Source organism: Python bivittatus, unplaced genomic scaffold, assembly GCF_059951505.1.
Source record: "Python bivittatus isolate LINGU-HERP-01145 unplaced genomic scaffold, Pbiv_v1 ctg000580_np1212, whole genome shotgun sequence".
Lineage (NCBI taxonomy): Eukaryota > Metazoa > Chordata > Lepidosauria > Squamata > Pythonidae > Python > Python bivittatus.
This window is the reverse complement of record NW_028277087.1, coordinates 11,206,542-11,228,259: the sequence shown is the minus strand read 5'-3', so window position 1 is coordinate 11,228,259 and position 21,718 is coordinate 11,206,542. Positions and strand designations below refer to the sequence as shown.

Here is a 21,718-nt window from a genome sequence, read left to right as displayed (position 1 = left end):
TTAGGAACTTCAATCAACATTTGCGTTCACTCAAGAAAGCAAAGAACAGGTCCAGTCTACACAAGCAACAGTGGGAGATGCAGAAGGGGAAGAAAACAATGACTGAGCTCCTTCTGCACACGGGAAGGAGAGAGTCTTCTGAGTGTTCTCTTGCCTGAGTAATTCCAGGTAAGCAATAACCTATTACACTGTGCTGTGCCCTTTGCTCAAAGCTGACTCACCAATGGATGTTTTTCAAGGGAAAACTACCTAATCTGAAAGAGCTACATTACCCCCCCTCCCATTCCCCACCAACAGCTTCAAGTGACAGAGTCCCTATTCTACCACTTCCTCCCTACTATATGTGCAGACCACAATCAGACTTATTCAGGGTTGGACAAGGCAAAGATCTTGGGAAATATTATCAAAAGCTGCTAAAAGGCCATTGGAAAAAAAAAGTAATTGATGCCACTGCTGCAGATGGCCAGAGAGGCATTCACTGAGCATTTTAAGTGGGAAAGGGCTCCATCCTGTTCCTTGCACAAGCAGGGCTGCTCTCCCATTCAAAGGACACAAGGCAGAATTTGTGACCGTGCTGCTCCCTTGCCAGAGCCACTGATGCTGATTGGCACAAGTTGCCCCCATCCTGCCAGATCTCCTAGCAGCCTCCTCCTTTTCAGATGGGATTTCCTGCCTATAGTCAGAGGAGGCAAAAAAAAAAAAAAGGGGGGGGGAAGAGAGAGAAAAGAAAAAGAAAAACAGCAGCGCCCTCAGCTTGCAAACTTGTCCCAGGCACCCTGTCAGAGTCCCTGCAAGTGCTGGGGAAGCTGAATGTGCCCACAAGCAGCTCAGCTCAGCTTAGTTTAGCTCAACTCCGTCAGAAAGTTCTCTATTCCTAGACTGCCAAAGACAAGGCAAACGTGACTTTCCCATCTAGCACGCAATCTCTAATCTTTGCACGTCCAACTGCTCTAACCTGGCCAATCTGTAGGGGGCTAGAATGGTCAAACTGCACACAAAGGACAATCCCAGACACTTTTCCGGAACTCCCCCTGCAATTAAAACAAGATCACAAGGGGGGGAAAATCCAGCCACAAAACCTAAAGATGCCTGTGAAACCTGAAAGCTAGATACCATATTGAAAATATCAATACCTTGTAAATAAAAGATATAATTTAACTGTCCAAATAGATCAACACAGTTGCTTGGTGATGCGTCATGGAATTTCTTAATATTTCAGCTACAAGAAATGGCCTCCAGTGATGTGAAAACAGAGTTTAGGCCCTGAATTTAGAAGCAGAGGCGTTAACCACTGAGAGAAGAAACAATGCCAACTCTGCAAAGACAGTTTCTCACCCAAGCAAAAACTTTTCACAATGGTGGAACATGATAATGATATTAAGAGATATATCTATGCACGCGTGTGTGTGTATGTTGTTTTCAGTGACATCAAACTGCTCCAGGAGGATTCAGTTTCAAAGACCTTTGCATATCACATACACCTTTGAAACTGATTTCCAACATTCACACATGCACAAACCTCTTTCTTTCAATCATGGTGCCCAGCAGCGTTGAAAGTCTACAACCGCCCCATAATTTCAGGTCACATGGAACAACTGAGTCCAAACTGCAATCTCAGCATAACAAATTAATCAGTTAAGGTTTCTTAAATTATGGACTCTGAAAACACATCTTAACAGATTAGAAGGCTTATCTTGCAAATTCCCTTTGAGCCCCAGAAAGTGCTTTTACTAGAGCACTGCTTGAAACTTCTGATATTATAATACAGTGAAACACCTTAGTTAGGAGGAAACTTCCTCCCTTCACTTTCTGGTTCATCACAAGAATTTTGCAAGTATATTAATCCTATACATCTTGTTCTGAAATCTGCAGGAAAAAATGGGTCTTTTCCCATCATAATGATAAAATGCAGCAGCATCTTTTAGAAAAGACCTGCTCAATCTCACACTATGTTGGATTGCAATTCTGAGAAGGTATTATATATGTTTTGGTCTTGTACACAACTGACATCCATCCAGAAGCCTGAACAGCTTCTTCTAACAACCCGATTGAGCACGTGATCTGTCCCATCTCTTGTGCATTTGCTCAAGCAGGGGAAAGTAGGCATGTCTGCGCCAGTGTGAAAGCAATTCTTGGAGGAAATACATGAAGTCTCCTTACCACACTTGTGCCCAGAAAATATAAACAGAGAAAAGCTTGGTCAGTTTAAAAAAAGAAAAAAGAAAGAAACTTTATTTGGACAGCAACCAACTGGATGAGGCATAATGGATGTTTTGAAAAGAATGGCAGTTTTCTGTAGTATTGTTCCTTCCAGGCTTAGAAGATCACTATTACCATACTCTTCTATGTCAACAGAGACAGAAAGCGTGCTTTCTGATATTGCTGGTGAACACTGCTGCTCAAACCATGTTAAGAGGATGTGAGTCTGGGTGGGGCTGATGCAGCTGGTCTCAGGATCACAGACCTACAAGGGCTACACTAAACTGACTTGCAATCACTGACACCCACACAGACATTTCCTGTACTTAGAAAAAAAAAATCTGTTTCTTTCTTTTGAGGCTACACAACTTTTACCTAGAAGCTAGATAGTGGTGAGCACTGAAAGATCTCTTATCAGCAGTTAGGTTCCTTTTTTGTTTTTGTACTAATAATCTGTTTGAACTCTTAGGAGAGGTCTTAACTGACTGTTTTTAGAAGATACATAATGAAAAGGGGGAAAAAGTCTTCATGCCCAAACAACTGAAATAAGCAACTAACCTCTGGCGGGAAATCTCTTTGACATTCTTCACATAAGAATGGCACAGTAACATGGCTCCTTTCTGGACAGTTGAGCAACATAAAATAGCACGATCTGCAACCTGCGTTAGACCTTCAGCAGCAAGGTCAAAAGAAGTCTGCTGAGGTCAGTGAATCCTCTCCAGCTTTGGAGAAATGGGGGAAGCAGCAGACATTTTTACACATGTCCCATGCTGGCTAGGAATGGACTAAATTGAGCAATCCAGGATCTTGGCCAAGAAATACTTATTTATACTATGAACTGTAGATCTAATTGGGGACCCTGCCAGCCCAACAAGGGATTCTGAATTTTGTGTGTGTGTGCCCGCACTCATGTGAATGTAGAATAAGTTCACAGCAGATAGAAACATTTGTATTTCATAAAATTATTTCATGATCTCTCCAGTTGGTGTCATGCAGGATGGGAAAAACAAAGCAAGGGAGAAGAGAGACCACATAGCAACTTCGTACAAAGTTTGGGCTGTTAAAGTCATGGTGGAAAAACAACAGCATTATAATTTTACTTTATTTTTATTTGCCTATTTATTTGGGAACTTGGGAGGTGAGGCCTTAAGGCACCCAGGACAGAAACTAATATGCAGCTTCCAGAAACCTTGCAATCACTCCAGCAGAAGCAGAAGAACAGAAAGGGCAAAAGGGATAGAAAGGGAGTCAAAGCAAACAAGTGAAAGTGTGTGTGTGAGACAGAGAGAGAGAGAGAGAGAGAGAGAGAAAGAAAAAGCTACTCCCTATAAAATGTTTGCTTTAGAGGAAACTCCAGAGAGTTTCAACCCCGCCCCCCATAAGTGGCCAACCATTTGTTATTATTGGCTCCAAGGTGAGCAAGCACCCCAAAAGAAAGATAACTCACCACTGGGTGGCTCGGGCCTGGGAGGCATATTTTTCTTCGGCGGGAGGGCAGGAGTGTCTGCTTTAGTCTTAAAAGGGTCATCAGAGAAACCAGCCCCTCCAAAAGAGGAGAATGGATCAGAAGCTGGAGGCTGCATGAGAAAGACTTGCATTTAGGCTGTTACACAGAGAAGCAGAGAGAGAAAAACCAGCTGCAGATGCAAGAGAGGCAGAGGGTATAGGAGGAGGTGCTCAGTTGCAAGCTTGTTTAGGGGCAAGTTGGGGGGAAAGAACCTTGGAAAGACAGCACAGAAGCTGACAGATGAATTCCCAAACCATTTATTCAGCAGTTGTGGGTGCAATATCAGTGTTGTTTTTAGGAGACATGTGTTTTAAAATAGTAGTAGATCCCAGTTTGACCAATGGGCAGGCATGGAGTGCGTGAAGCAGCAGAACACTTTAAGCTATACGAACTCGCAAATGTCTAAGTCTGTAGTAAATTTCTTCCAAGTTGAGAATTACTATATACATGCGCATACGCACACACATACAAAACACTGCTTCTTAAACCCCAGGGCTGCCACTTCCATGTCCAAATATTAGGAAAGAGGGAAAAGCAAAAACAGACACACATAATTGCAAAGGATTTGACAATATCAGGAAAAAGTCCTATTTACGCTCAGACACCATTACATTTACGCTCAGTTGCCATTACAGTACGCACAATGTGAAACTGTGCTTGGGCTTCCTGGGTGGGCAGAGCTCTAGTAAATCCATCTAGCCACTATCTAGAGTAGACTACACTGACATTTTAGTGCCTGAAGAAACAATGAAGTCACTAGCCTAGATTATTGCTTGAGCACACCAAAGATTATCAGGTTCTGTGGTGAACTCTCTAGTCAGCAGACAATGTACTTGAGTGCTACAGAGCCACTGGAAGCTATTCAGACAAACTACTGTCCCTTCCATCTCCAGGACTGGCAGCAGCTTATATCTGAATGCCAGAAATTGCAGAACAACAACACAGAGGAAGGAGTTCTTTGCCTGCTCATATGTCCTGCTCCTAAGTCTTCTAGAGACATCTGTTTGCTACTAAGGGAAACAGGGATATTGACTAGATGGTCTACCTCTGATTTGAGATTCTGCTTTACTGCAACTCCAAAGAGCAACAGTGAATTAGAATCTCAAGTAAGATCTGCTACTAAAATCATTTGTGGAGGATCATCTGCAATTAAAGCACGAACCCGACACTGATTTGTGATTTTTCACAGAAAATGCCCTTTCATAGAAAGTGGCTAACTTTTCTTATCCTATTCTTACCTCTTGCCAATACATTTATAGTAAATATCAGTGATTACTGTGGATTTGCAAAAGGAAAAGAAGGTTTGGATTGGATAAAAAGAATACGAGTTTCCTGGATGCTTAGCTGAGTGAATCTGAACACCTTGCTATGGAAAAACAGCTACTGCCACCTAGTGGGATAAAGGGCCTTTCATTAAAAATTATCCCGAAACACTGGAAATGGAGGGTTTCTGTTCCACTACCTCTTCTAGAGCTCTGCAGAATGGACTGGGCTGTGGAAAAGAAGAAATAATGGCCATTTATCCAAAATCATGCAGCAACCATGTCAGGATGAGCCAGGCTCAATTTGCTCCATAGGTAAGAACTTCAGTATTGGATCACAAGCCACTCATAAGCACAACAAGACCAATGAAGCTGGCTGTGATGCTTATGAATGGAAAACAATAAAATGGTTTTTCGGTCTGCAGGCCTGCTTCCTGCACCATCCCAAGCCACCGCTGAAGAATGCAGCCTCTCAGTTTCCCTTGGCAAAGAAAAAGAGTCTTCAGAGAGAAATTTACCTTTGACATCCGACTGAAATCCGCAAATCCTTCACTACTGTGGCTGCTGAAGGTGCTGCTACCAAAAGCATCTAATGTCCCAAAAGGATCTGAAACCAAACATCAACAGTGCTATGATTCTGAGTTTTAACTATCAGAGTGCAGAATGAATTCTGGCAGATCTGGGTCCCAGGGGCACGGAGCCAAGTCAGGAGGCCTTGCAACGTGGGAGCAGCCTGATCACAGGTAAACCTTTCCCCATCTGGTTTGCGCCCAAAATTCACTTATGATTGCCCCTATGATTTCTGCAAATACTACTGGCTGAAGGTGAATGAATGTGTGTGGGTGTAAATACAAACAATGGGAAATACCAAAGAATAAATGATGAATTCAAACTTGTGGAGCAGAAGGAGAAAGGAAGAATGTGCCTTTTCCTACCTGGCCCTTTCGAAGAAGAGATGCTCAGAGTCAGGAAAGGATCACTGTTCTCAAAGAGGTTTGGCTGAAACAAGAAGCAGAAGAAAAACTATTCGTTAGAGGAGCTTTGCCTCCTAGAAATAGGGAAGAGAACCATATGTATTTATTTATTAAACTTGTCCCCGTCCATCTTCCCCCAGTGGGGGACTCTGGGCAGCTCACAACATATTAAAACAATAAATAAATGTACAATTAAAATTTATAACAGGACACATTTACAAAAAATAAAAGGAAAAAATCCAGGAGGCCGATGGAAGCAATACCAGGCCTCTAGGGGGCTAGCCAACCCCATTTCTGACAACCTCCTCCCTGCCCCAGGCCAGATGGCAGAGCCAGGTCTTCAAGTCTTTCCAAAAGGCCGGGAGTGAGGGGGCCTGTCTCACCTTCAGGGGCAAGATGTTCCAAAGGGTGGGGGCTACAGCAGAGAAGGCCCGTCTTCTGGACCCTGCTAGTCGGAGTACTTTTGCCAAGTGGGTCCAGAGCATGCCCTCTCTGTGTGATTGGGTGGGATATACAGGTAGTCCTTGGTTAACTGAAGAAATTGGGACCGGAATTTCCATTGCTAAGCAACACAGTTGTAAAGAGCAATGTCACGTGACTGAGCTGCGTAGTGACAGTAGTTCTGGCACTTCTGGTTGCAGCATTAAGGTAATCCCGTGGCACTGTTAAGCACAACATTGCAATTTCCTGCCAGCTTCCCCACTGACTTTGTCAGAAATCAGCAGTGAAGGTTGCGAATGGTGATCATGTGACCATGGGATGCTGCAACATTATAATTGGGAGCCAGTCACCAAGCGCCTAAATCTCAATCACATAACCACATGGACACCGTAATGGCCACAACTAGGCAGTTCACAATTACGAAATAAAACAAATATCCAGTTAGATTTTTTAAAAAATCATATAACATAACCCTGACAGTGTTACAATTTGCCTCAGGCCTTCCAGAATAACTCAGTTTTTACTAGCTCCCAGAAGGCTATTTTCAATGGAGCCAATCTTCCCTCTGGGGAGGCCATTCCAGAGGACCAGGGGCATCACAGAAAAACAATGCCTCTGGCATCAACCCCCGCACTTCCCAGAAATGGGGCATTACTAACAATTTTTCCTGGGAAAGATGTCTCAGATAAACTGAATCTAGTTGGTGGAAGCAGTCCTGAAGGTATACAGCGTCCAAGCCATAACAGGTTTTATAAGATAAAACCAGCATTTTCAACTACACCTGGAAACCTATTGGTAACCAGCATTAGGACTTTTGCACGGAGGGTGATATGTCTACAGAGACACTCCACAGCTCTATACCTTAAGCACCATTACTTTCCCTTTGCTCCAATAACGGCTGTCAGAAGAGTTCCTCTGACCACAGAAAATGAGTGCTGGAGGGATTTCTGAAATGCTTTCCCCAAAGAGGCTTGTTTGACCCTATTTGCTAGCACCAGTCAAAGATCATTTACCCAAGCTCTCAGATTTTTGTGATTTTATAATACTTTGACAACTTTGTTGGCCCCCTTGCTATTTTGCAAGTTGCTATGCTTTGTTGTTACTGATACTGTGTTGGCATTATGTTCCTTTGATAAATACTTATTTTGTAGAATCATAGGGTTGGAATGGACTTTGGAGGTCTTCTAGTCCAACCCCACTGCCTCACACAGGAGTCCTTATATCACCTCAGACAAATGGCCGTCCAATCTTTTCTTGAAAATCTCCAGTGATGGAGCATCCACAACAGGAACCAGACTGTTCCACTGCTTAACAGCTCTCACAGTTAGGTAATTTCTCCTTATTTAATGTTTGAATCTCCATCTGTAAAGCTCCCAAGAATTGCTTCTTGCCTTATCCTCATGTGCTCTGAGAATAAATCCACACCCTCTTCCCTGTGACAGCCCTTCTTGCATAGGAAGACTGCCATCACATCTCCCCTTAGCCTGTTCTTCTTTAGGCTAAATGTATCAAGTTCCTTTAACCACTCTTCACAGAATGCAGCCTCCAAGCTTCTCACCATCTTTGTCACTCTTCGCTGTATTCTGTCCTGTCTCAGGTTTCAACACACACAGCTGCTAAGAGACAGTTAGCAATTTACTCCAGACTAAGGAAACAAACGGCAGACAAGCAAAGGAGCATAAATCAAACAGTCTCTGGATATAAGGCTTGTCCTGAGTAGATTTCACTTTCCAAAGGAGTACACAGAAGAGTAGTCAAGATCCAATCCAAAGTCTGGAGAGCCAAACATGATTTGTCAGCTGGTCCAAGGGTCAAAGTTTCAGATTTCTCACACAGGCAGGAGGCAATGACATGCCAGACACAGGAGATCCAATGGTTTCTTCCAACAAGGAAATGTGGGTCACAGCTGCCTCTTAAATAAGGATGCAGCCAGCTGTATTTAATTAAGGCAAGCACTCCCTTGTTGGCAAGGAGCCTCACTGAGCATCTTTGCTCTCTCTCCACTCTACTAGCAGAGTCCTGGGGCTTCAAGGCCATACTTCATCATCTGACTGCCGCAGTCCGTGTTGGATCAGCTTCAGGTGATTCCTGGCTTGATGTCTCCTGAGGCTGGCATTCCACTGGTTCAGCTGGAGTGGCTTCTTAGCCCTCAGAGTTGTCTAAGTCCTGGGTCATGACATGCTATTTCCAGTTCCTCAGTATTCTTTTGTACTGTGGTGACCAGAACTGGACACTGTATTCCAGGTGTGGTCTGAGCAGTACAGCATAGAGTGGTACTTTCACTTCCCATGATCTTGATTTTCATATGCATAACTTAGCTTTAATTTAATTCTTTCTTGCTGAAGATTTTTTAGCTATACAATTGTAGATTATGTTACTGTTGCTTTGTTGTTAACCACCAAGAGTCTGATTCAACTACAGTGGAACAAAAATTTAATGAATAAATAGAATAATCCAAACATCCTTACTTTGGAGGGCAGTGTGGAATTTTGCAAGAACGGGTCTGAAGTGAATGGATCACTTTTTTCAGCCTTTTTAAAGAAATCCTCAGGCACAGATGTCCGGAATGGGTCACTTTCTTTAAATGGATCACCTCCAAATGGATCTGATGTAAAACAGTTAAAGGTAGGAGATTAAGAGAAGATTAAGACAAATCAAGTACAGGAAAGCTGATTCTAATTGAATGTTATAAAAACATTTCTAAGTATAGGAGCAGCAAAACCCACTATCCAGAAATGTAGGGGGCTTCCATTCACTGGATGTGTTCAGAGAATAGAGGGCCATCTTTCTGGAATGTGTTAATTTAGATCTCTGAACTGAAAAGGGGGTTGGAGTTGATGGCCTACATAGGCCCTTCCAACTCTATGATTTTACAGTTGTAACAGCCATTTTAATGTTAACTCATGATTAATCTTCTTGTAACTGCTACTGTTCTAACTATGGGATACTTTGTTTTGTGCTAATATGTATTATGGTTAGTTTTAATCACCATGCATGGACCTACTGACTACAATTCACACTAGATTATATGGTTTCCCTTATTGCCTTTCATGATGAAAATACAACTGGATATGCACCTCACAGCCTTTGACAGAAACTTTAAAATAATAAATAAATAATCTGAACCTTTAAGAAAAAGATGTTTGTCCTACCTGCTGCTACAGGAGGCTGTTCAGCAAAAGGATCATTCTGAAAAGGGTCACCTGTGTATGTGAAAAAAGAAATGGAAAGTTTAAATCTAAACAACAAAAGAAATTAAAAGCTATAAAAATCAACACTAAGATCAAATAGGCAGTTGGACCTCATCCAAATACATTTTGGGGTATCAAGAGAAATATTTTTGCTTTGCTTCTAAAGTGTCCTAAGATGATACTGAGAAACAATTCACTTCCAATTTCAAGGAAGACCTGGAACAATTGGCTGCTGCTCCTGTCTCCCTTGCCTGGGCAGAGTTTAAAGGGTCAAACGCCCTCCTGTCCTATGGAAACTTACTGCCTTTGAAGGGATCTGCTCCTTTGAAGGGATCCTCAGTTTGGAAAGGGTCCGTCTGCAACTCTTGGGTATTATTGCTGAAAAGCAGGGCCTTGTTCTTGAATGGATCATCCTGGAGTCAAACATGAAGCTATAAGGATTATGAAGATCAGATGGCCAGCAAGCAAATGCATTTGGCAGAAGGTACAAGCCCCAAGGGACCTCTGAATTAAATTGTCAAGGTGGCAAAGATAAACATCCCTGAATATAATACTCTAATAGCTTCAGAGTTAGCTCAGATTTGTCAACTGCTTCTTTATCCCCAGTTTTAACTTAAATAAAAGAATGTATAGCATAAGGGCTATTATCTTGTAAACTGAAATTGTATTTATCTTGGACACCAAGACCACCAAGATACAGTGGTCTGCTAGATGATAGCCAGTCTGTAGTCACTAGAACACTTCCATGAAATGCTGCTACAATGTGTAGCAAAAATGCAGAATATTTCACAGCATGTTTTTTTTCCCCCAGTTTCTAAACTGAAATAAAGGGCAAATTATTCTTTAATAGTTTCTCCCCATTTCTCTGAGGTCATCTTCATGTCATCAGCTGCAATGCTTTTGGCCCTCAGAGGCTGATATTTTAAAAATAAAAGAGCATCCCACCAGCCTAAAAAAGATTGCCTGCCCCTATTGTAGGGTAATCCTCAGCAAGTGGCAGTAGTAGCTGTCCTTTACTGATGTCACTGAAGCTCATCAGAGCCAGATCTGGCTAGTAGTACTTGGAGGGAGATCACTAGGAAATTTGGGGCCTGTGGGCTGGTCAAAAAATATCCCAGGACAATGGCAAACCGTAGGCTGCCAGGAAAAAAGGTTGATCTGTCCATGGAATCACCAGGAACCAAGTTTAATTCAAAAAAGGTTTCATTACCATCACTATCTTAGGGTGAAAAAGATGTTGAAAAACATACCAGTTGAGAATGGAGCAGAGAGCGGCAATGGGTGGTGTCAAAGCCAAACATAGCAAGGGTGCTTCCTTTTCTGCTACTCTCATTCTTGTCCACACCTCCTTACCTGCTCCCTTGTCTCCAAGCACATTCCTCCACACTTAGGCCACACACACGTACATTCCATCTATTCTACACAATTTCTCACCAAGGTCCCAAACCCGCCCCGGTCTTTTTGGATGTTTCCCTCATTCAGATCTGCCAGGTTAGTCATGCTGCCACTGTGAAGTCCATTCAAGGCTTCGTTGTATTGTTCAATGCTCTGGTTGGCTTCCTGAAGGGTCTCTTGAAGCCGAGATAACTTACTCCTTGCCTGTAAGAGGAAGGGCAGAACCAAGGTTAGAAAGAGTCCAGTGACAACAAGCTTTTACCTTCCCTCCTACAGCCCTAAAATCATAGAACTGGAAACTGGAAGGGGTACTTGTCCAAATTCCTGCTCAGGGCAGATTAAAGCATTCCAGACAGATGGCCTCTGCTTGAATATACCAAGTAAAGGGGAATCCACCACCTCCCTGGATAAATGGTTCCACCACCAAATTGTTTTTACTTTTAGGAAGTTTTTCCTATCATCTTAAAAGGCAAGAGTTGCAACTTTTAGACCACTGTCACCTGTATTTATCATTTGAATCCAGAGGGAACCCCTTTAAGGAATACAGTAAGCTTGAAGCATTCACTTTTACCTGCACTCTGATTTCATACGACGTTTTTCAAAAAATCACATCAGAAAAGGTTCCGGCATCAGTGAAAATATTTAGAATAGTTCTCATTATAAAACAGAGAATATATTTTTGCTTTTTATTAATCTCCTCTTAAATCTGGGGTTAGACTGAAAAAAACTCCAACTAAAACCAACGCATGGAGAGAAGGGATTGTTTCCTCTTCAAAAAAAAATAGCAGATAGAGACCTTGGCTTTCAGAAATGGAAAACCTCCAGTGAATCCGGGAACTATTCAGCACATCTCCCCAAAGCAGAGAGTAACAATGTCATTATATCATGGTAAGTTCTAGTATCCTGAACCTCCAAAACAGACTTTACTGGATATAGACAGTCTTTGAACCAAAAATGGGGAAGACAAGAATCTATGGTCAGAGGTGCTCACACTACCTGATTAATTTCTTCCTGAGTGGATTTCAAAGATTTGATTATTGTTTCCAGTTGTACTTTCCCAGCCTGGATGCTCTGTTCCAACTGGGTCTCTTCCTGCTGAAGCCGATTCAACTCGGCTTTCGCTCTACTGATGTCATCTTCTTGGGATTTTAAATCTGATTCCTGGGACTGAATCTGCATTTTTAATGACGAAATCTGAAACAAATATTTCAGCTCAGATTTGGCAACAACAACAGTTTTTAAAAGCTAGCGTGAAGCTGACAACCACCTGCTACTTCTCACCTCAGCACCTTATATCTGACTGCAGACCACCACCAAATATGGAGAGTTGGTTTAGTCAATACAGACGAAAAGACGGTGGATAGATTTCCATGCCATAAATTTATTTGCACAGATTTATGTATAAACTTTGGTCAAGTTTATACATAAACTTGGCTCAAACTCTGTAAAAATGGTACCCTCACATCACTCAACTTATAGCGTGTTCCATAAGTTTTCTCTAGTTCTTTGAAGAAATGCCCTACATTCTAGGGAACAGAAATAAAGTATATGGATTTCATCCCACTGAGCCAGCTTGGTTTGCTCTCTCACACTCACCACTTGTGATTCCTCCTGGCATTTTTGCCTTACATCATTTAGCATATCTTTCAGCTTTGCCTTTTGTTGGTCCATCTCATCAAGGCGGTCTTGAGCATCCTGCTTTTGAGCCTCCAGTTCTTGTAAGCTGCTAGTTTCCCGGTCTAAATCATTTTGCAGTTCCTGGAGAATGTTTGTAAACACAGCTCTATGAAGATGTAAACTAGGGCATTAGATATGTATCTAATACGGAAGATACTAAAGGCACATCAGCAATATAAACTAGGCAATTATCATGGCATTTTGTCATCCAGGTTCCAAAGGTCACAGACCTGAATATCTATCAGAAAGAAGAGCCATATAAAAGCTAAGAATTATTTCAGCCTCAAAGAACAAAAAAGGCCTGAAGGATTAAATACTGACATCAGGCCCCAGTGAGGAAATTAATTTGAGATAAGGTTTGGAGAAAATCGTTGAGAAGGTAGTAAGACTGCAATTCTGAAGGGCTCTGGAGGAAGCAAATTATCTGGATCTGTTGCAGCTGGGTTTCAGGATGAGATTAGCACCAAGAAGGCATTTGTGGGTGACCTCTTAGGGGCCCAGGATGGGGGCAGCATTTCTCCTTGATCTCTCAATAGCTTTCAGTGCCATTGTTCATGATATCTCTCTAGATAGGCTGAGGGGGTTGGGAATGGGGCACACAGTTCTTTGATCGTTCTCCTCCTTGCTTTGAGGTGGGTTCCAATTGATGTTGGGGGGCATGGGGTTAAGTATCATCAGTATGCTGATGATACTCAATTATATATTACAACTGATGCTGTTGAGGTGCTTTCTCAGTGCTAGGAGGCTGTGAAGTCTGGATGGGGAAGAACTGACTTTAGCTCAACCCTGACAAGACTGAGTAGCTATGGGGTTGGGGTCTCTTGTATTTAGTGATTTTCCATAATTAATTCTGGATGGGCTAACACTCCTCCAGACAGAGTTGGTATGCAATCTGGGGGTTCTCCTGGACTCATGGTCTCTACTCAAGAAGCAGGTGATGGTTGTGGCCAGGAGGGCCTTTGTATGTTACATCTTATATGCCAGTTGTGGCCATTCCTACTGCTCATGGTCTTTCATGCCTTAGTCACCTTCCAATTGAACTACTACAACACGCTTTACATGGGTCTGCCCTTGAAGAGCATTTGGAAGCTTCATCTGGTCCAAAATGCAATGGCATTTGCAGTACTGGGTATGCCATGATGTGTCCACATAATACTGCTGCTATCTGAACTGCACTGTATCCCATTGGGCTTTTGAGTGCAAGTCAAGTGCTGGTTATCACCTTTAAAACCCTACATCGCATGAGAAGCCAGTTACTTGTGGGACTGCCTATCCTTAATGGTTTCAGACTATCCCAGTAAACCTGGCAGAGTGGGCTTGCTCTGGATCCAATTAATGGAACTGTGTCACCTGGCGGGCCCCAGGAAGCATGCCTTCTCTGTCATAATGCCTACCTTGTGGAACAATTCTGTCTAGCTGGTTTGTCCTTGGGAAGACAAGTGGCTATATAGATTTGTTAAATCAACAAGGAAACAAATAAATAAACCTCCATCTCCCTCATGTGCTATAAGGCCTAAGGGCTGTCTGTCATTATCATTACTGGAGCCATACTGGAATTGGATTGCTGAAAGAACTTTAGAAAGCAGATCAAATGCCAGGAGGTCAATGCTCATCCCCACTAACTTCTACAAGACCTGGAAACTATCTTTTCCATGGCCAGTGCTAAAATATTGCAGTCATATACACATTGAGAAATGGGAGAAAAGGCAAAGAAGGCCTTTTGGGTTCTGTAGAGGCCTCCATTAAATCTAGGGAGTGCTGCTTCATGTTTGTGTTCTGGTAGGTATTAGGACAACTGGAGCAACTGTACTAGAACAAACAAATCTTATTTTCTTCCTTTTTCCAAAACAAAAAAAAAAAGTGAGGGAGAAGAGAGAAAGGGAAAAAAAAACACCTTTTTTAATCCATCCCCAAGCCCTTGGAGAAAGAACAGTTTTTCGCTGAAGAAAATGAATCTCCTTCGACCAGTAATTAATCTTGTCACTTTTGGACTGTGCTTCAGACATGAACAGACAGATAGACACAGCCATTCATAGCTCTACCTGAACTTCACTGGTTTTCTGCCGGATAGCTCCTTCTCTTTCCCGGATGTCTTGTTCTAGAGAATATTTCTCTCTATAAACCAAAGAAATTCATGACATATGTATCTGAAATAATGCTTCATCTAGCCCATATAAGGCCATAACCATCCAAAAATGAAAAATTGTGCTAAGAACTATCTGCAAGAGTTTTGCTTGTTTTTTTTTTTATAGTGTGACAAGATCACATAGCTGTAATTATATTAAAGAATGGGTATTTTGTGGAATATATGGGATTGTAACACTGATTGGCCTGGCAGAAAAAAAAATAATTAATTACAAACTGAGATATGCAATTTACTTATATAACCCAGGTAAAAATCCTTTCATCTAAATCTGGATGTTGCAACCGTGAAAAAATGGTATCACGGATGTGTTAGTTCTATCTAGAAAATGACACTCTCACTAATATATAATTAGCACTGACTCTATAGTTACACGTTGCAGCTAATTTGGGCCCTTGAATCATGACAACAAAACACCACCTTTCCAAACAAGTTTTGAAGAGGAAGTTGTGATTCTAGTTATATTGCCCGGAAGTAAGTTCTTCTATTCATACAAACATGAGCATTTCTAAAAATGTAAAATCTGTTTTCTGTAACACCTAAAGAGTCCCAGCTGTGCCCAAGCTCAAATTCATTCTTAAGAATGGAAAGAATCCTCAGAAAAAACAGCCAGTCTTCTCCAGCTAAAAATAAGGCATCTGGTACTATTATTATGTATTATCATTGTTACATACATGTCCTTGGCAGTTGGATTAATGGCAGTTTTATATCGTTTATGTGTTTTAGCTGGATTTTTAAAACACACACATATAATCAGCACCCTATAGAAGAAAAGGTAGATAACGAGGTTACTGCAAAGAGTAAGGAAGAGGACCTTGATGGAGATAGGTAGGAACTGCTGTCTAGGGGATGGAAGCATTTTTTAAAGTTCAGAACAGCAAGATAAGATTTGGAAATGGCTCAGGCAGATGCCTCCCTGATTCACTGAAGTACAAGAAAGGAAATCAGACCTGCAAGATTCCATTATTATAGCCAATCTCAGTAAAAGTAGCTTTAGCCTTCCTGTGGAGTTGATTTCCTGGTCTGATCTACCTTGTGGGGCTGTCAGTTACAGAGCATCGCAAAGAACCATGACTTACAGCTATGTCACACTTTGTGCATTAAAACTGCTATGTAATAGATTATATTAAGATAAACTCGGCCACTCATGAAATTGTCTAAGAGACCACTCTCTCAATGTCCCCACTTTTCAGTCATGGCCAAACATATTTGTTTACCTCTGTAGCTGTGCAATCTCTTGGCTGATATCGTCCAGTTCTTTCACGCCAGTGAACTCCCCTGATCCAACAGAACTTGAGCTGTCCTGTTAGAGAGTAAATAGTGCTATTGAAGCAGCCAGATCCCATGTCACATCTAGTCCCACTATCCTATTCATTCTGAACATTCAGGGGCAGTGCTTTTCATTCAAGTATGAGGCAAGTCCTTTACACTCCCAGTGCTACAAATGCACAATTCCGGCACCTGGCGTGTGGCATGGGATACAGCAACTCTTGAATTAAGCAAATACACAGCTGGTGAGCCACACTTGCAGAAAAGCAGAATTTCAAGCAGCAGAAACAGCAAAAAAGCCTGACAAGACAAGGATGAAACCGTAGAGGAAGAGGGGGAAAAGAAAACCCCACACAAAGAACTGAAGGATGCTGGCAAAAAAAAAAAAAAAGCCTGAATCAGTATCCAACTTTATCTATTTTGAGCTGCTGTTAGGAATCATCTTAAATTATTCAGGAACGACAGAACCCCTCCCTTCTCATCATCCCCCTGCCCTCCACATCATGTTGGGAAGCTCCACAAGGCTGTTTAGGTGGAGGATGGTGTTTTGAATGGACAAAGTAAATGCCGTTTAAGGTTTGGTGGGGAGGGGCTGCATTCCTCAGGGTGCCCCATTTACTCACACGACGCATTTCTGTGAGTGTCGAGATCTCAGTTCCTACAGAGGCCAAGTAGCCTGAGAGAGTCTAGAGGAAAAAGGACAGAGGGGCAGGAGCTGAAGCAATTCTGAGGAAAGTCAGTGAAACAGGAGGACTCGTAAAGTTTTCCACAGAATTAGAGGAAAGAGTGAAACAAGAGAACAGGAGCACGGACAAGCAAGAGGGTGAATTCATGGCATCCAGGCTATGGCTGATTAGAGACAGCAGTTTCCAAGAGCCAACTTTTCATCTGCTGAAATCTGGCACTGGCCTTTGGGCTGTATTATATGCATATTCTAAATAGAAATACTAGCAGCAAACAGGGCTACCTTTCTTGTTCCAGATATGGTCTCGTGTTTTTGGCAGCAGGAAGACAAAACCATTTAAGAGTGAATAGATTTAAGGACTTTTTCCCCCAACCTATTGGTTGCCAGAGGAAAAGGGAAGCAAGGTCCTTATGAGAGCGGCAGAATAGATGTCTATGCGAGGAGTTCACCTGGACAGGAGTGGTCCTTTCTGAAGGAGGAATCATATCTGGGAGCAGGACCTGTGGTGGGTCAATGCATTTGCTGACCTTCTGCTGAATGAGGTACATGGCGAGTGCAAACTGATCTTTGTTGAGCTTTCCCATTTGCCTTGTATCAGCCAGTGCCCTGCCAGAAAAACAACCACAGACTACTTCAGTAGATAGCCCAACAGAACATTGCTATCCAAGAGCTGAAGAGTGTCTCATAAGCTTTCAGTTGATTCCACTTTGGGAACAGCAACAGCTTATTCAATCCCAAGAGAGCATCTGTGGCATTAAGACCAACACCAGTACTTTTGACTGGAAAATATCATCTCCGAGTGACAAGAAAGAGAACGGAAGGAAAATTCATACCATATGTGCGCTAGGAGGTTCTGGGAAAGTCCCGAGTGCATGAAAATATCCTTCACTTCCTGGCCGCTCACAAAGCCATCCAGGTCCAAATCGGTCTTCAGAAAGATCTCGTCATAGCGAATCTTGTCAGTCAGTGGCACCACCCAGTTTGCAGATGGCTGGAATAATAACAGAGCCTCTTGTTTGACTAATTTTGCAGATAAAACAGTCATGTAAGAAGTTACAGTTAAGACATAGCATCCCACCAACACTGCAACTTCTTTCCAAAGTTACTTGGGCAGAAAAGCTGTTGGCTGTATGTCACTATTTCTTCCAGTTTCACCAGTATTCCTTGGTCTTTACAAATGCAAGTTTATCTACAAACTAAGCTTATAATTTTCAACCTATTTTGGTTTTAATTATTCAGGATTAAGATTCTGGCAGGAGGCTTCTTTGCAATTCAATTCCAAACATCTTCCATTGTGAGCAATTTGGCAGCACTGCAAGCTCTCTATTAGGGAGAAGTTTCTACCAAGTTACATTGATAATGCAGAGTTAAAGAGACCAGCATCTGAAGCCAGGAAGGCCAGCTGCAGGTGGTATCCTCAACTAGCATCATTCCCAAGCTTGTGCTTAACAGAATCTTCGGATTTGCCTCTCCAATATTCATCCTTAGAAAGATCTCAAGTTATGGCCAATCTACCAGTCACATGTGGAGACACCTTGTTCTAAGGTGATTTACTTCTCAATGCTTTTGTTGGGGAATATCATTGGAAGAGGACTCTTGTCCACATGTGCTGTTTAGAGTTTTTCAGAGATATCCAGGTGGTCATTTTTGAAGTAGGATATTGAATTACACGGATGTAAGATCAAATTCAGCAGAATTCTTACATTACAGAAGACAGAAATCTGTACTTAGATAAACTTCTAGTCAGATCCATTATGCTTACATTCTTACATGCCACAAATACAAAGATCTCCTAGGCACAATCCTTTCTACATACACACACACCAAATTAAAGCGGGGGGGAAGGCTCACCTTTGCATAATAGGCCCACATTTTCTAGAGGCTACACCTACCTGTGTTTGCTTCAGGCTGTGTTTGGGAGACAAGCTTCCTGTGCTGTTGAGACTGTTGACACTGCCATGTGATGGAGTGGACCGCAAACTGTCTTTGGGAGGAGGACTGGCTGGAAGAACTGGCACTGCCCCAGGAAAGATTGGCACTTTCTTCCGCTTGGAAGGTGGAACAAGAGATGGGGGCAACACAGAGGGGACGGGTTCCTTCTCAAGGGCACGATAGACCAGGTGCATCGCCTGCAAGGCCCAGAGGGAAAAGACGTCTGCAGAGGGCAACAAGGAGGAGGAAGAGGAGGAGAGGAAGGTGGCGGAGAGGTAGTGCCAAGCGTGAGAGAGCAGGTCAGGCAAGGACTGGAGGGAGGGAGGCTGGACTAATAGAGGTGGACAGAACCCTGGGAAAAGGAGAACTAACTAAGGAGTTTGGAACTGTGGATTCCTACTCTGATCAGACTCATCTATGCAGATGAGGATTTGGGACCATATCCCTGTCCCTGACCCTGAAGGTAAGAGGCATTCAGAAATTCCCTTAGGTTACGTGGCAAGGGCAAGCACAGGAAACTTACCACGGCAAATTCATCTCTGTCAAGGTGCCCATCTTTATCAATATCACTGAGATCCCATACCTATAACCATTTGGACACAAACGCAGGGGAGAAGGAAGTATCAGAAGAGTAGTTAAAGTGATTTTCTTTTTTTTAAAAGACATTTCATGATGGATAATCATGGATAATTCCAGAATTTTTACTCAACTGGTTAATAAATTCTTTATTATTTTTACTTGGCACATACACATGAATTTATACCCCATGTGTAACTCCAATTATTTCCTGAACATAACTCTTTAATTGTTAAGCCTAATTAACAATTTAAAAACTTCAGTAACTGATTAACAGCAGAACATGGCAACAAGCATGATAGTAGATTTTAAAAGCACATGCAAAAGAGTCAGCAAGATTAATATTTGAGCAATCTGATTTTTGATACAGCTCTTCCAGCTGAGCATTTCTCAGCTTCCCTCATTCTTTAAGGCAGCAAGATAAATAAACCGGAGTCCAGTTTTAAGAGCCCAGATTGCTTGATGTTCTGGGCAGGATCCAATTTTGCTTTAGCCTAGTACAAATATTTGCCTCAATTCAAAGCACTGAAAGGCCAAAGTAATCCACTCAGATCATATGTATGAAAAAGAAGAAATCTTACTTACCCTTCCCAAGACATCAAGAGGTAGTTTGGAGTTCATCAATACTGGCTTCACTTTGTCTCCCGAAAGTAAACCATTGACTGGTAAAAGGCTTTCAAAAATGCCATCAAACTTGGCCCTCTCTTCTACCTAGTTAGGAAGGAACAGCCTAAAATCAGTTTATACTGAGCTGAAAGCTGGTGTTTTCCAATGACAGCATAACATTAGTATCTTGAATTCAGTTTTCCATTTCCATATTAAGGTATGCTTTCATACAGTCAGCTTCTAAAGGCTATTTAATCAAAAAATGTTGTGTAGTTGGTCTGTCTTTTCTTCCCCCAGTGAATCCTTTGTGGAAGAAGAAAATGTGAAAGAAGCAGGAGGAAAACACAAGATAGTTTCAAATGGAAGATAATATTGCCTGGACTTCCTGTAGTATTTTGTGAAGGAAACAGGGTGACTGCTCGGTAAAAGCCTCACCTGGAAACACCAAAGAAATAGTGCCACAGGTAGTCCTTGTTTAGCGATCACAATTGGGACCAGCAACTTGGTCATTAAGCAAAGCAGTCACTAAGTGAAACTTCAGCTTTCCTATGCTGTACAGACCTGCGAAGGTCATAAATGCAAGGATTGGCTGCGAAGTTACTTTTTCATCACTGTTCTAACTGCAAACACTTGCTAAATGAGGCAGTCACTAAACAAGGACTACCTGTAAAAAATACTTGTAAGTTTTCTGAAATTATTGTTAGCGTTTTATAAATATTGCACGTATTCTTTGGAAAGTACCACATAGGTGGTATTATATAACTAAGAAAATCGTAAATTTGACCTCATGCTGCATAACTGACACGAATCTGGCATTAATCATTCAGACTAATAAAAATTAGAGATCAGTTGAGGCACAAAGTAGAAAAACTTGATTAGGAAAAGGGTCTCTTTACTGGACAAATGAAGCTCAGTCATACTTTTGTCTTGGACACTTACTCTGACAGCCCAGTGAGCATCTGTGGAAGCAAGCAGCAGGGGGCTTGTGTTGTCGTGCTGTAACAACAGATAAAATACATCAAAGCACTTCCTATGGTTTCCTCTTAAGTCCTTCAGAAACACGGAAACATTTAACTGAAGCAACCAAGCCTGTCATAATGTTTATCACTTGGGAAGCCAAAACTCATTCCATATCTGTCAGATATCATTTATGTTCCAGAAAAACCGTCCTTTTCAAGGCAGGGTTTACACTTACAAATTTTGGAGGAGGTAACGTCAAGTTTAAGTTGCTGAGGATGACATCGTGGCCGCTCTGGGCACAGGCAATTAGCCTCAGCGCAATGAAGAATCCCTAAACAAGACAAAAAAGGCATGGAGAATGAGAAAAAAGGCCTTCTGTTCAAAAGCCCAATTGTCTACCTTTATTTTCATGAAAAAGAACATTCTTCAATAGACTGCCTAGCTCTCCACCAGACTAGTGGACACTCAGTGATAGCATTGTCTCGATATGCAGGCAGAACTAGGCTTAGATTTTATTTCTCTCTCTTTCAAACATTCTCACTGGAGATGAGGCCCCAATTTCAACCCAGATGCTTTAGGTTTAGCTGTTTCAAAGTAGAAGTTTCAACAGATGGAGGTGGCTTTATCTTCAAAATTGATGTACTCACATACCTGTTTATCCAGAAATCCTTTGCCCTCTGGATCTGCTAAATCCCATATCTATGAATATACAAAATCACATGCTGACATTTCAATTTAAAACAAAACTGTTTCAAAATAGAGACAGAAAATAATCTGCCACTTCAGATCTGCTCCTCCTAGAGATAGGAAATGCTACATCTATTGTTGCATTTTTTTCTGCTTGTATTCTTATATATAGCAACATCCATAATCCGCTGGTTGAGATTAATGGAAGCCAGAG

The 21,718-nt window shown here is 41.9% G+C and overlaps 1 protein-coding gene across 7 annotated transcripts in view; it reads right to left on the bottom strand.

The window, feature by feature from the left end:
- The window catches only part of EPS15L1 (epidermal growth factor receptor pathway substrate 15 like 1), a 38,586-nt gene that overhangs the window by 9,414 nt on the left and 7,454 nt on the right, over positions 1-21,718 (bottom strand). For 3 of the 7 annotated variants that reach the window (XM_025172873.2, XM_007437730.4, XM_025172875.2), the window contains exons 4-23: positions 21,469-21,516; positions 21,053-21,148; positions 20,797-20,853; positions 19,837-19,962; positions 19,199-19,258; positions 18,636-18,872; positions 17,577-17,734; positions 17,193-17,349; positions 16,682-16,744; positions 16,007-16,092; positions 14,689-14,761; positions 12,566-12,727; positions 11,966-12,163; positions 11,009-11,173; positions 9,876-9,987; positions 9,536-9,586; positions 8,852-8,988; positions 5,904-5,967; positions 5,487-5,575; positions 3,647-3,776 (exon numbers count right to left, since the gene is read on the bottom strand). In XM_025172873.2, the coding sequence (XP_025028641.1) occupies positions 3,647-3,776; positions 5,487-5,575; positions 5,904-5,967; positions 8,852-8,988; positions 9,536-9,586; positions 9,876-9,987; positions 11,009-11,173; positions 11,966-12,163; positions 12,566-12,727; positions 14,689-14,761; positions 16,007-16,092; positions 16,682-16,744; positions 17,193-17,349; positions 17,577-17,734; positions 18,636-18,872; positions 19,199-19,258; positions 19,837-19,962; positions 20,797-20,853; positions 21,053-21,148; positions 21,469-21,516 (2,269 nt within the window). The remainder of the gene's footprint in view (positions 1-3,646; positions 3,777-5,486; positions 5,576-5,903; positions 5,968-8,851; positions 8,989-9,535; positions 9,587-9,875; positions 9,988-11,008; positions 11,174-11,965; positions 12,164-12,565; positions 12,728-14,688; positions 14,762-16,006; positions 16,093-16,681; positions 16,745-17,192; positions 17,350-17,576; positions 17,735-18,635; positions 18,873-19,198; positions 19,259-19,836; positions 19,963-20,796; positions 20,854-21,052; positions 21,149-21,468; positions 21,517-21,718) is intronic. The other 4 variants (XM_025172874.2, XM_025172876.2, XM_007437731.4 and 1 more) reach the window with 3 other exon arrangements.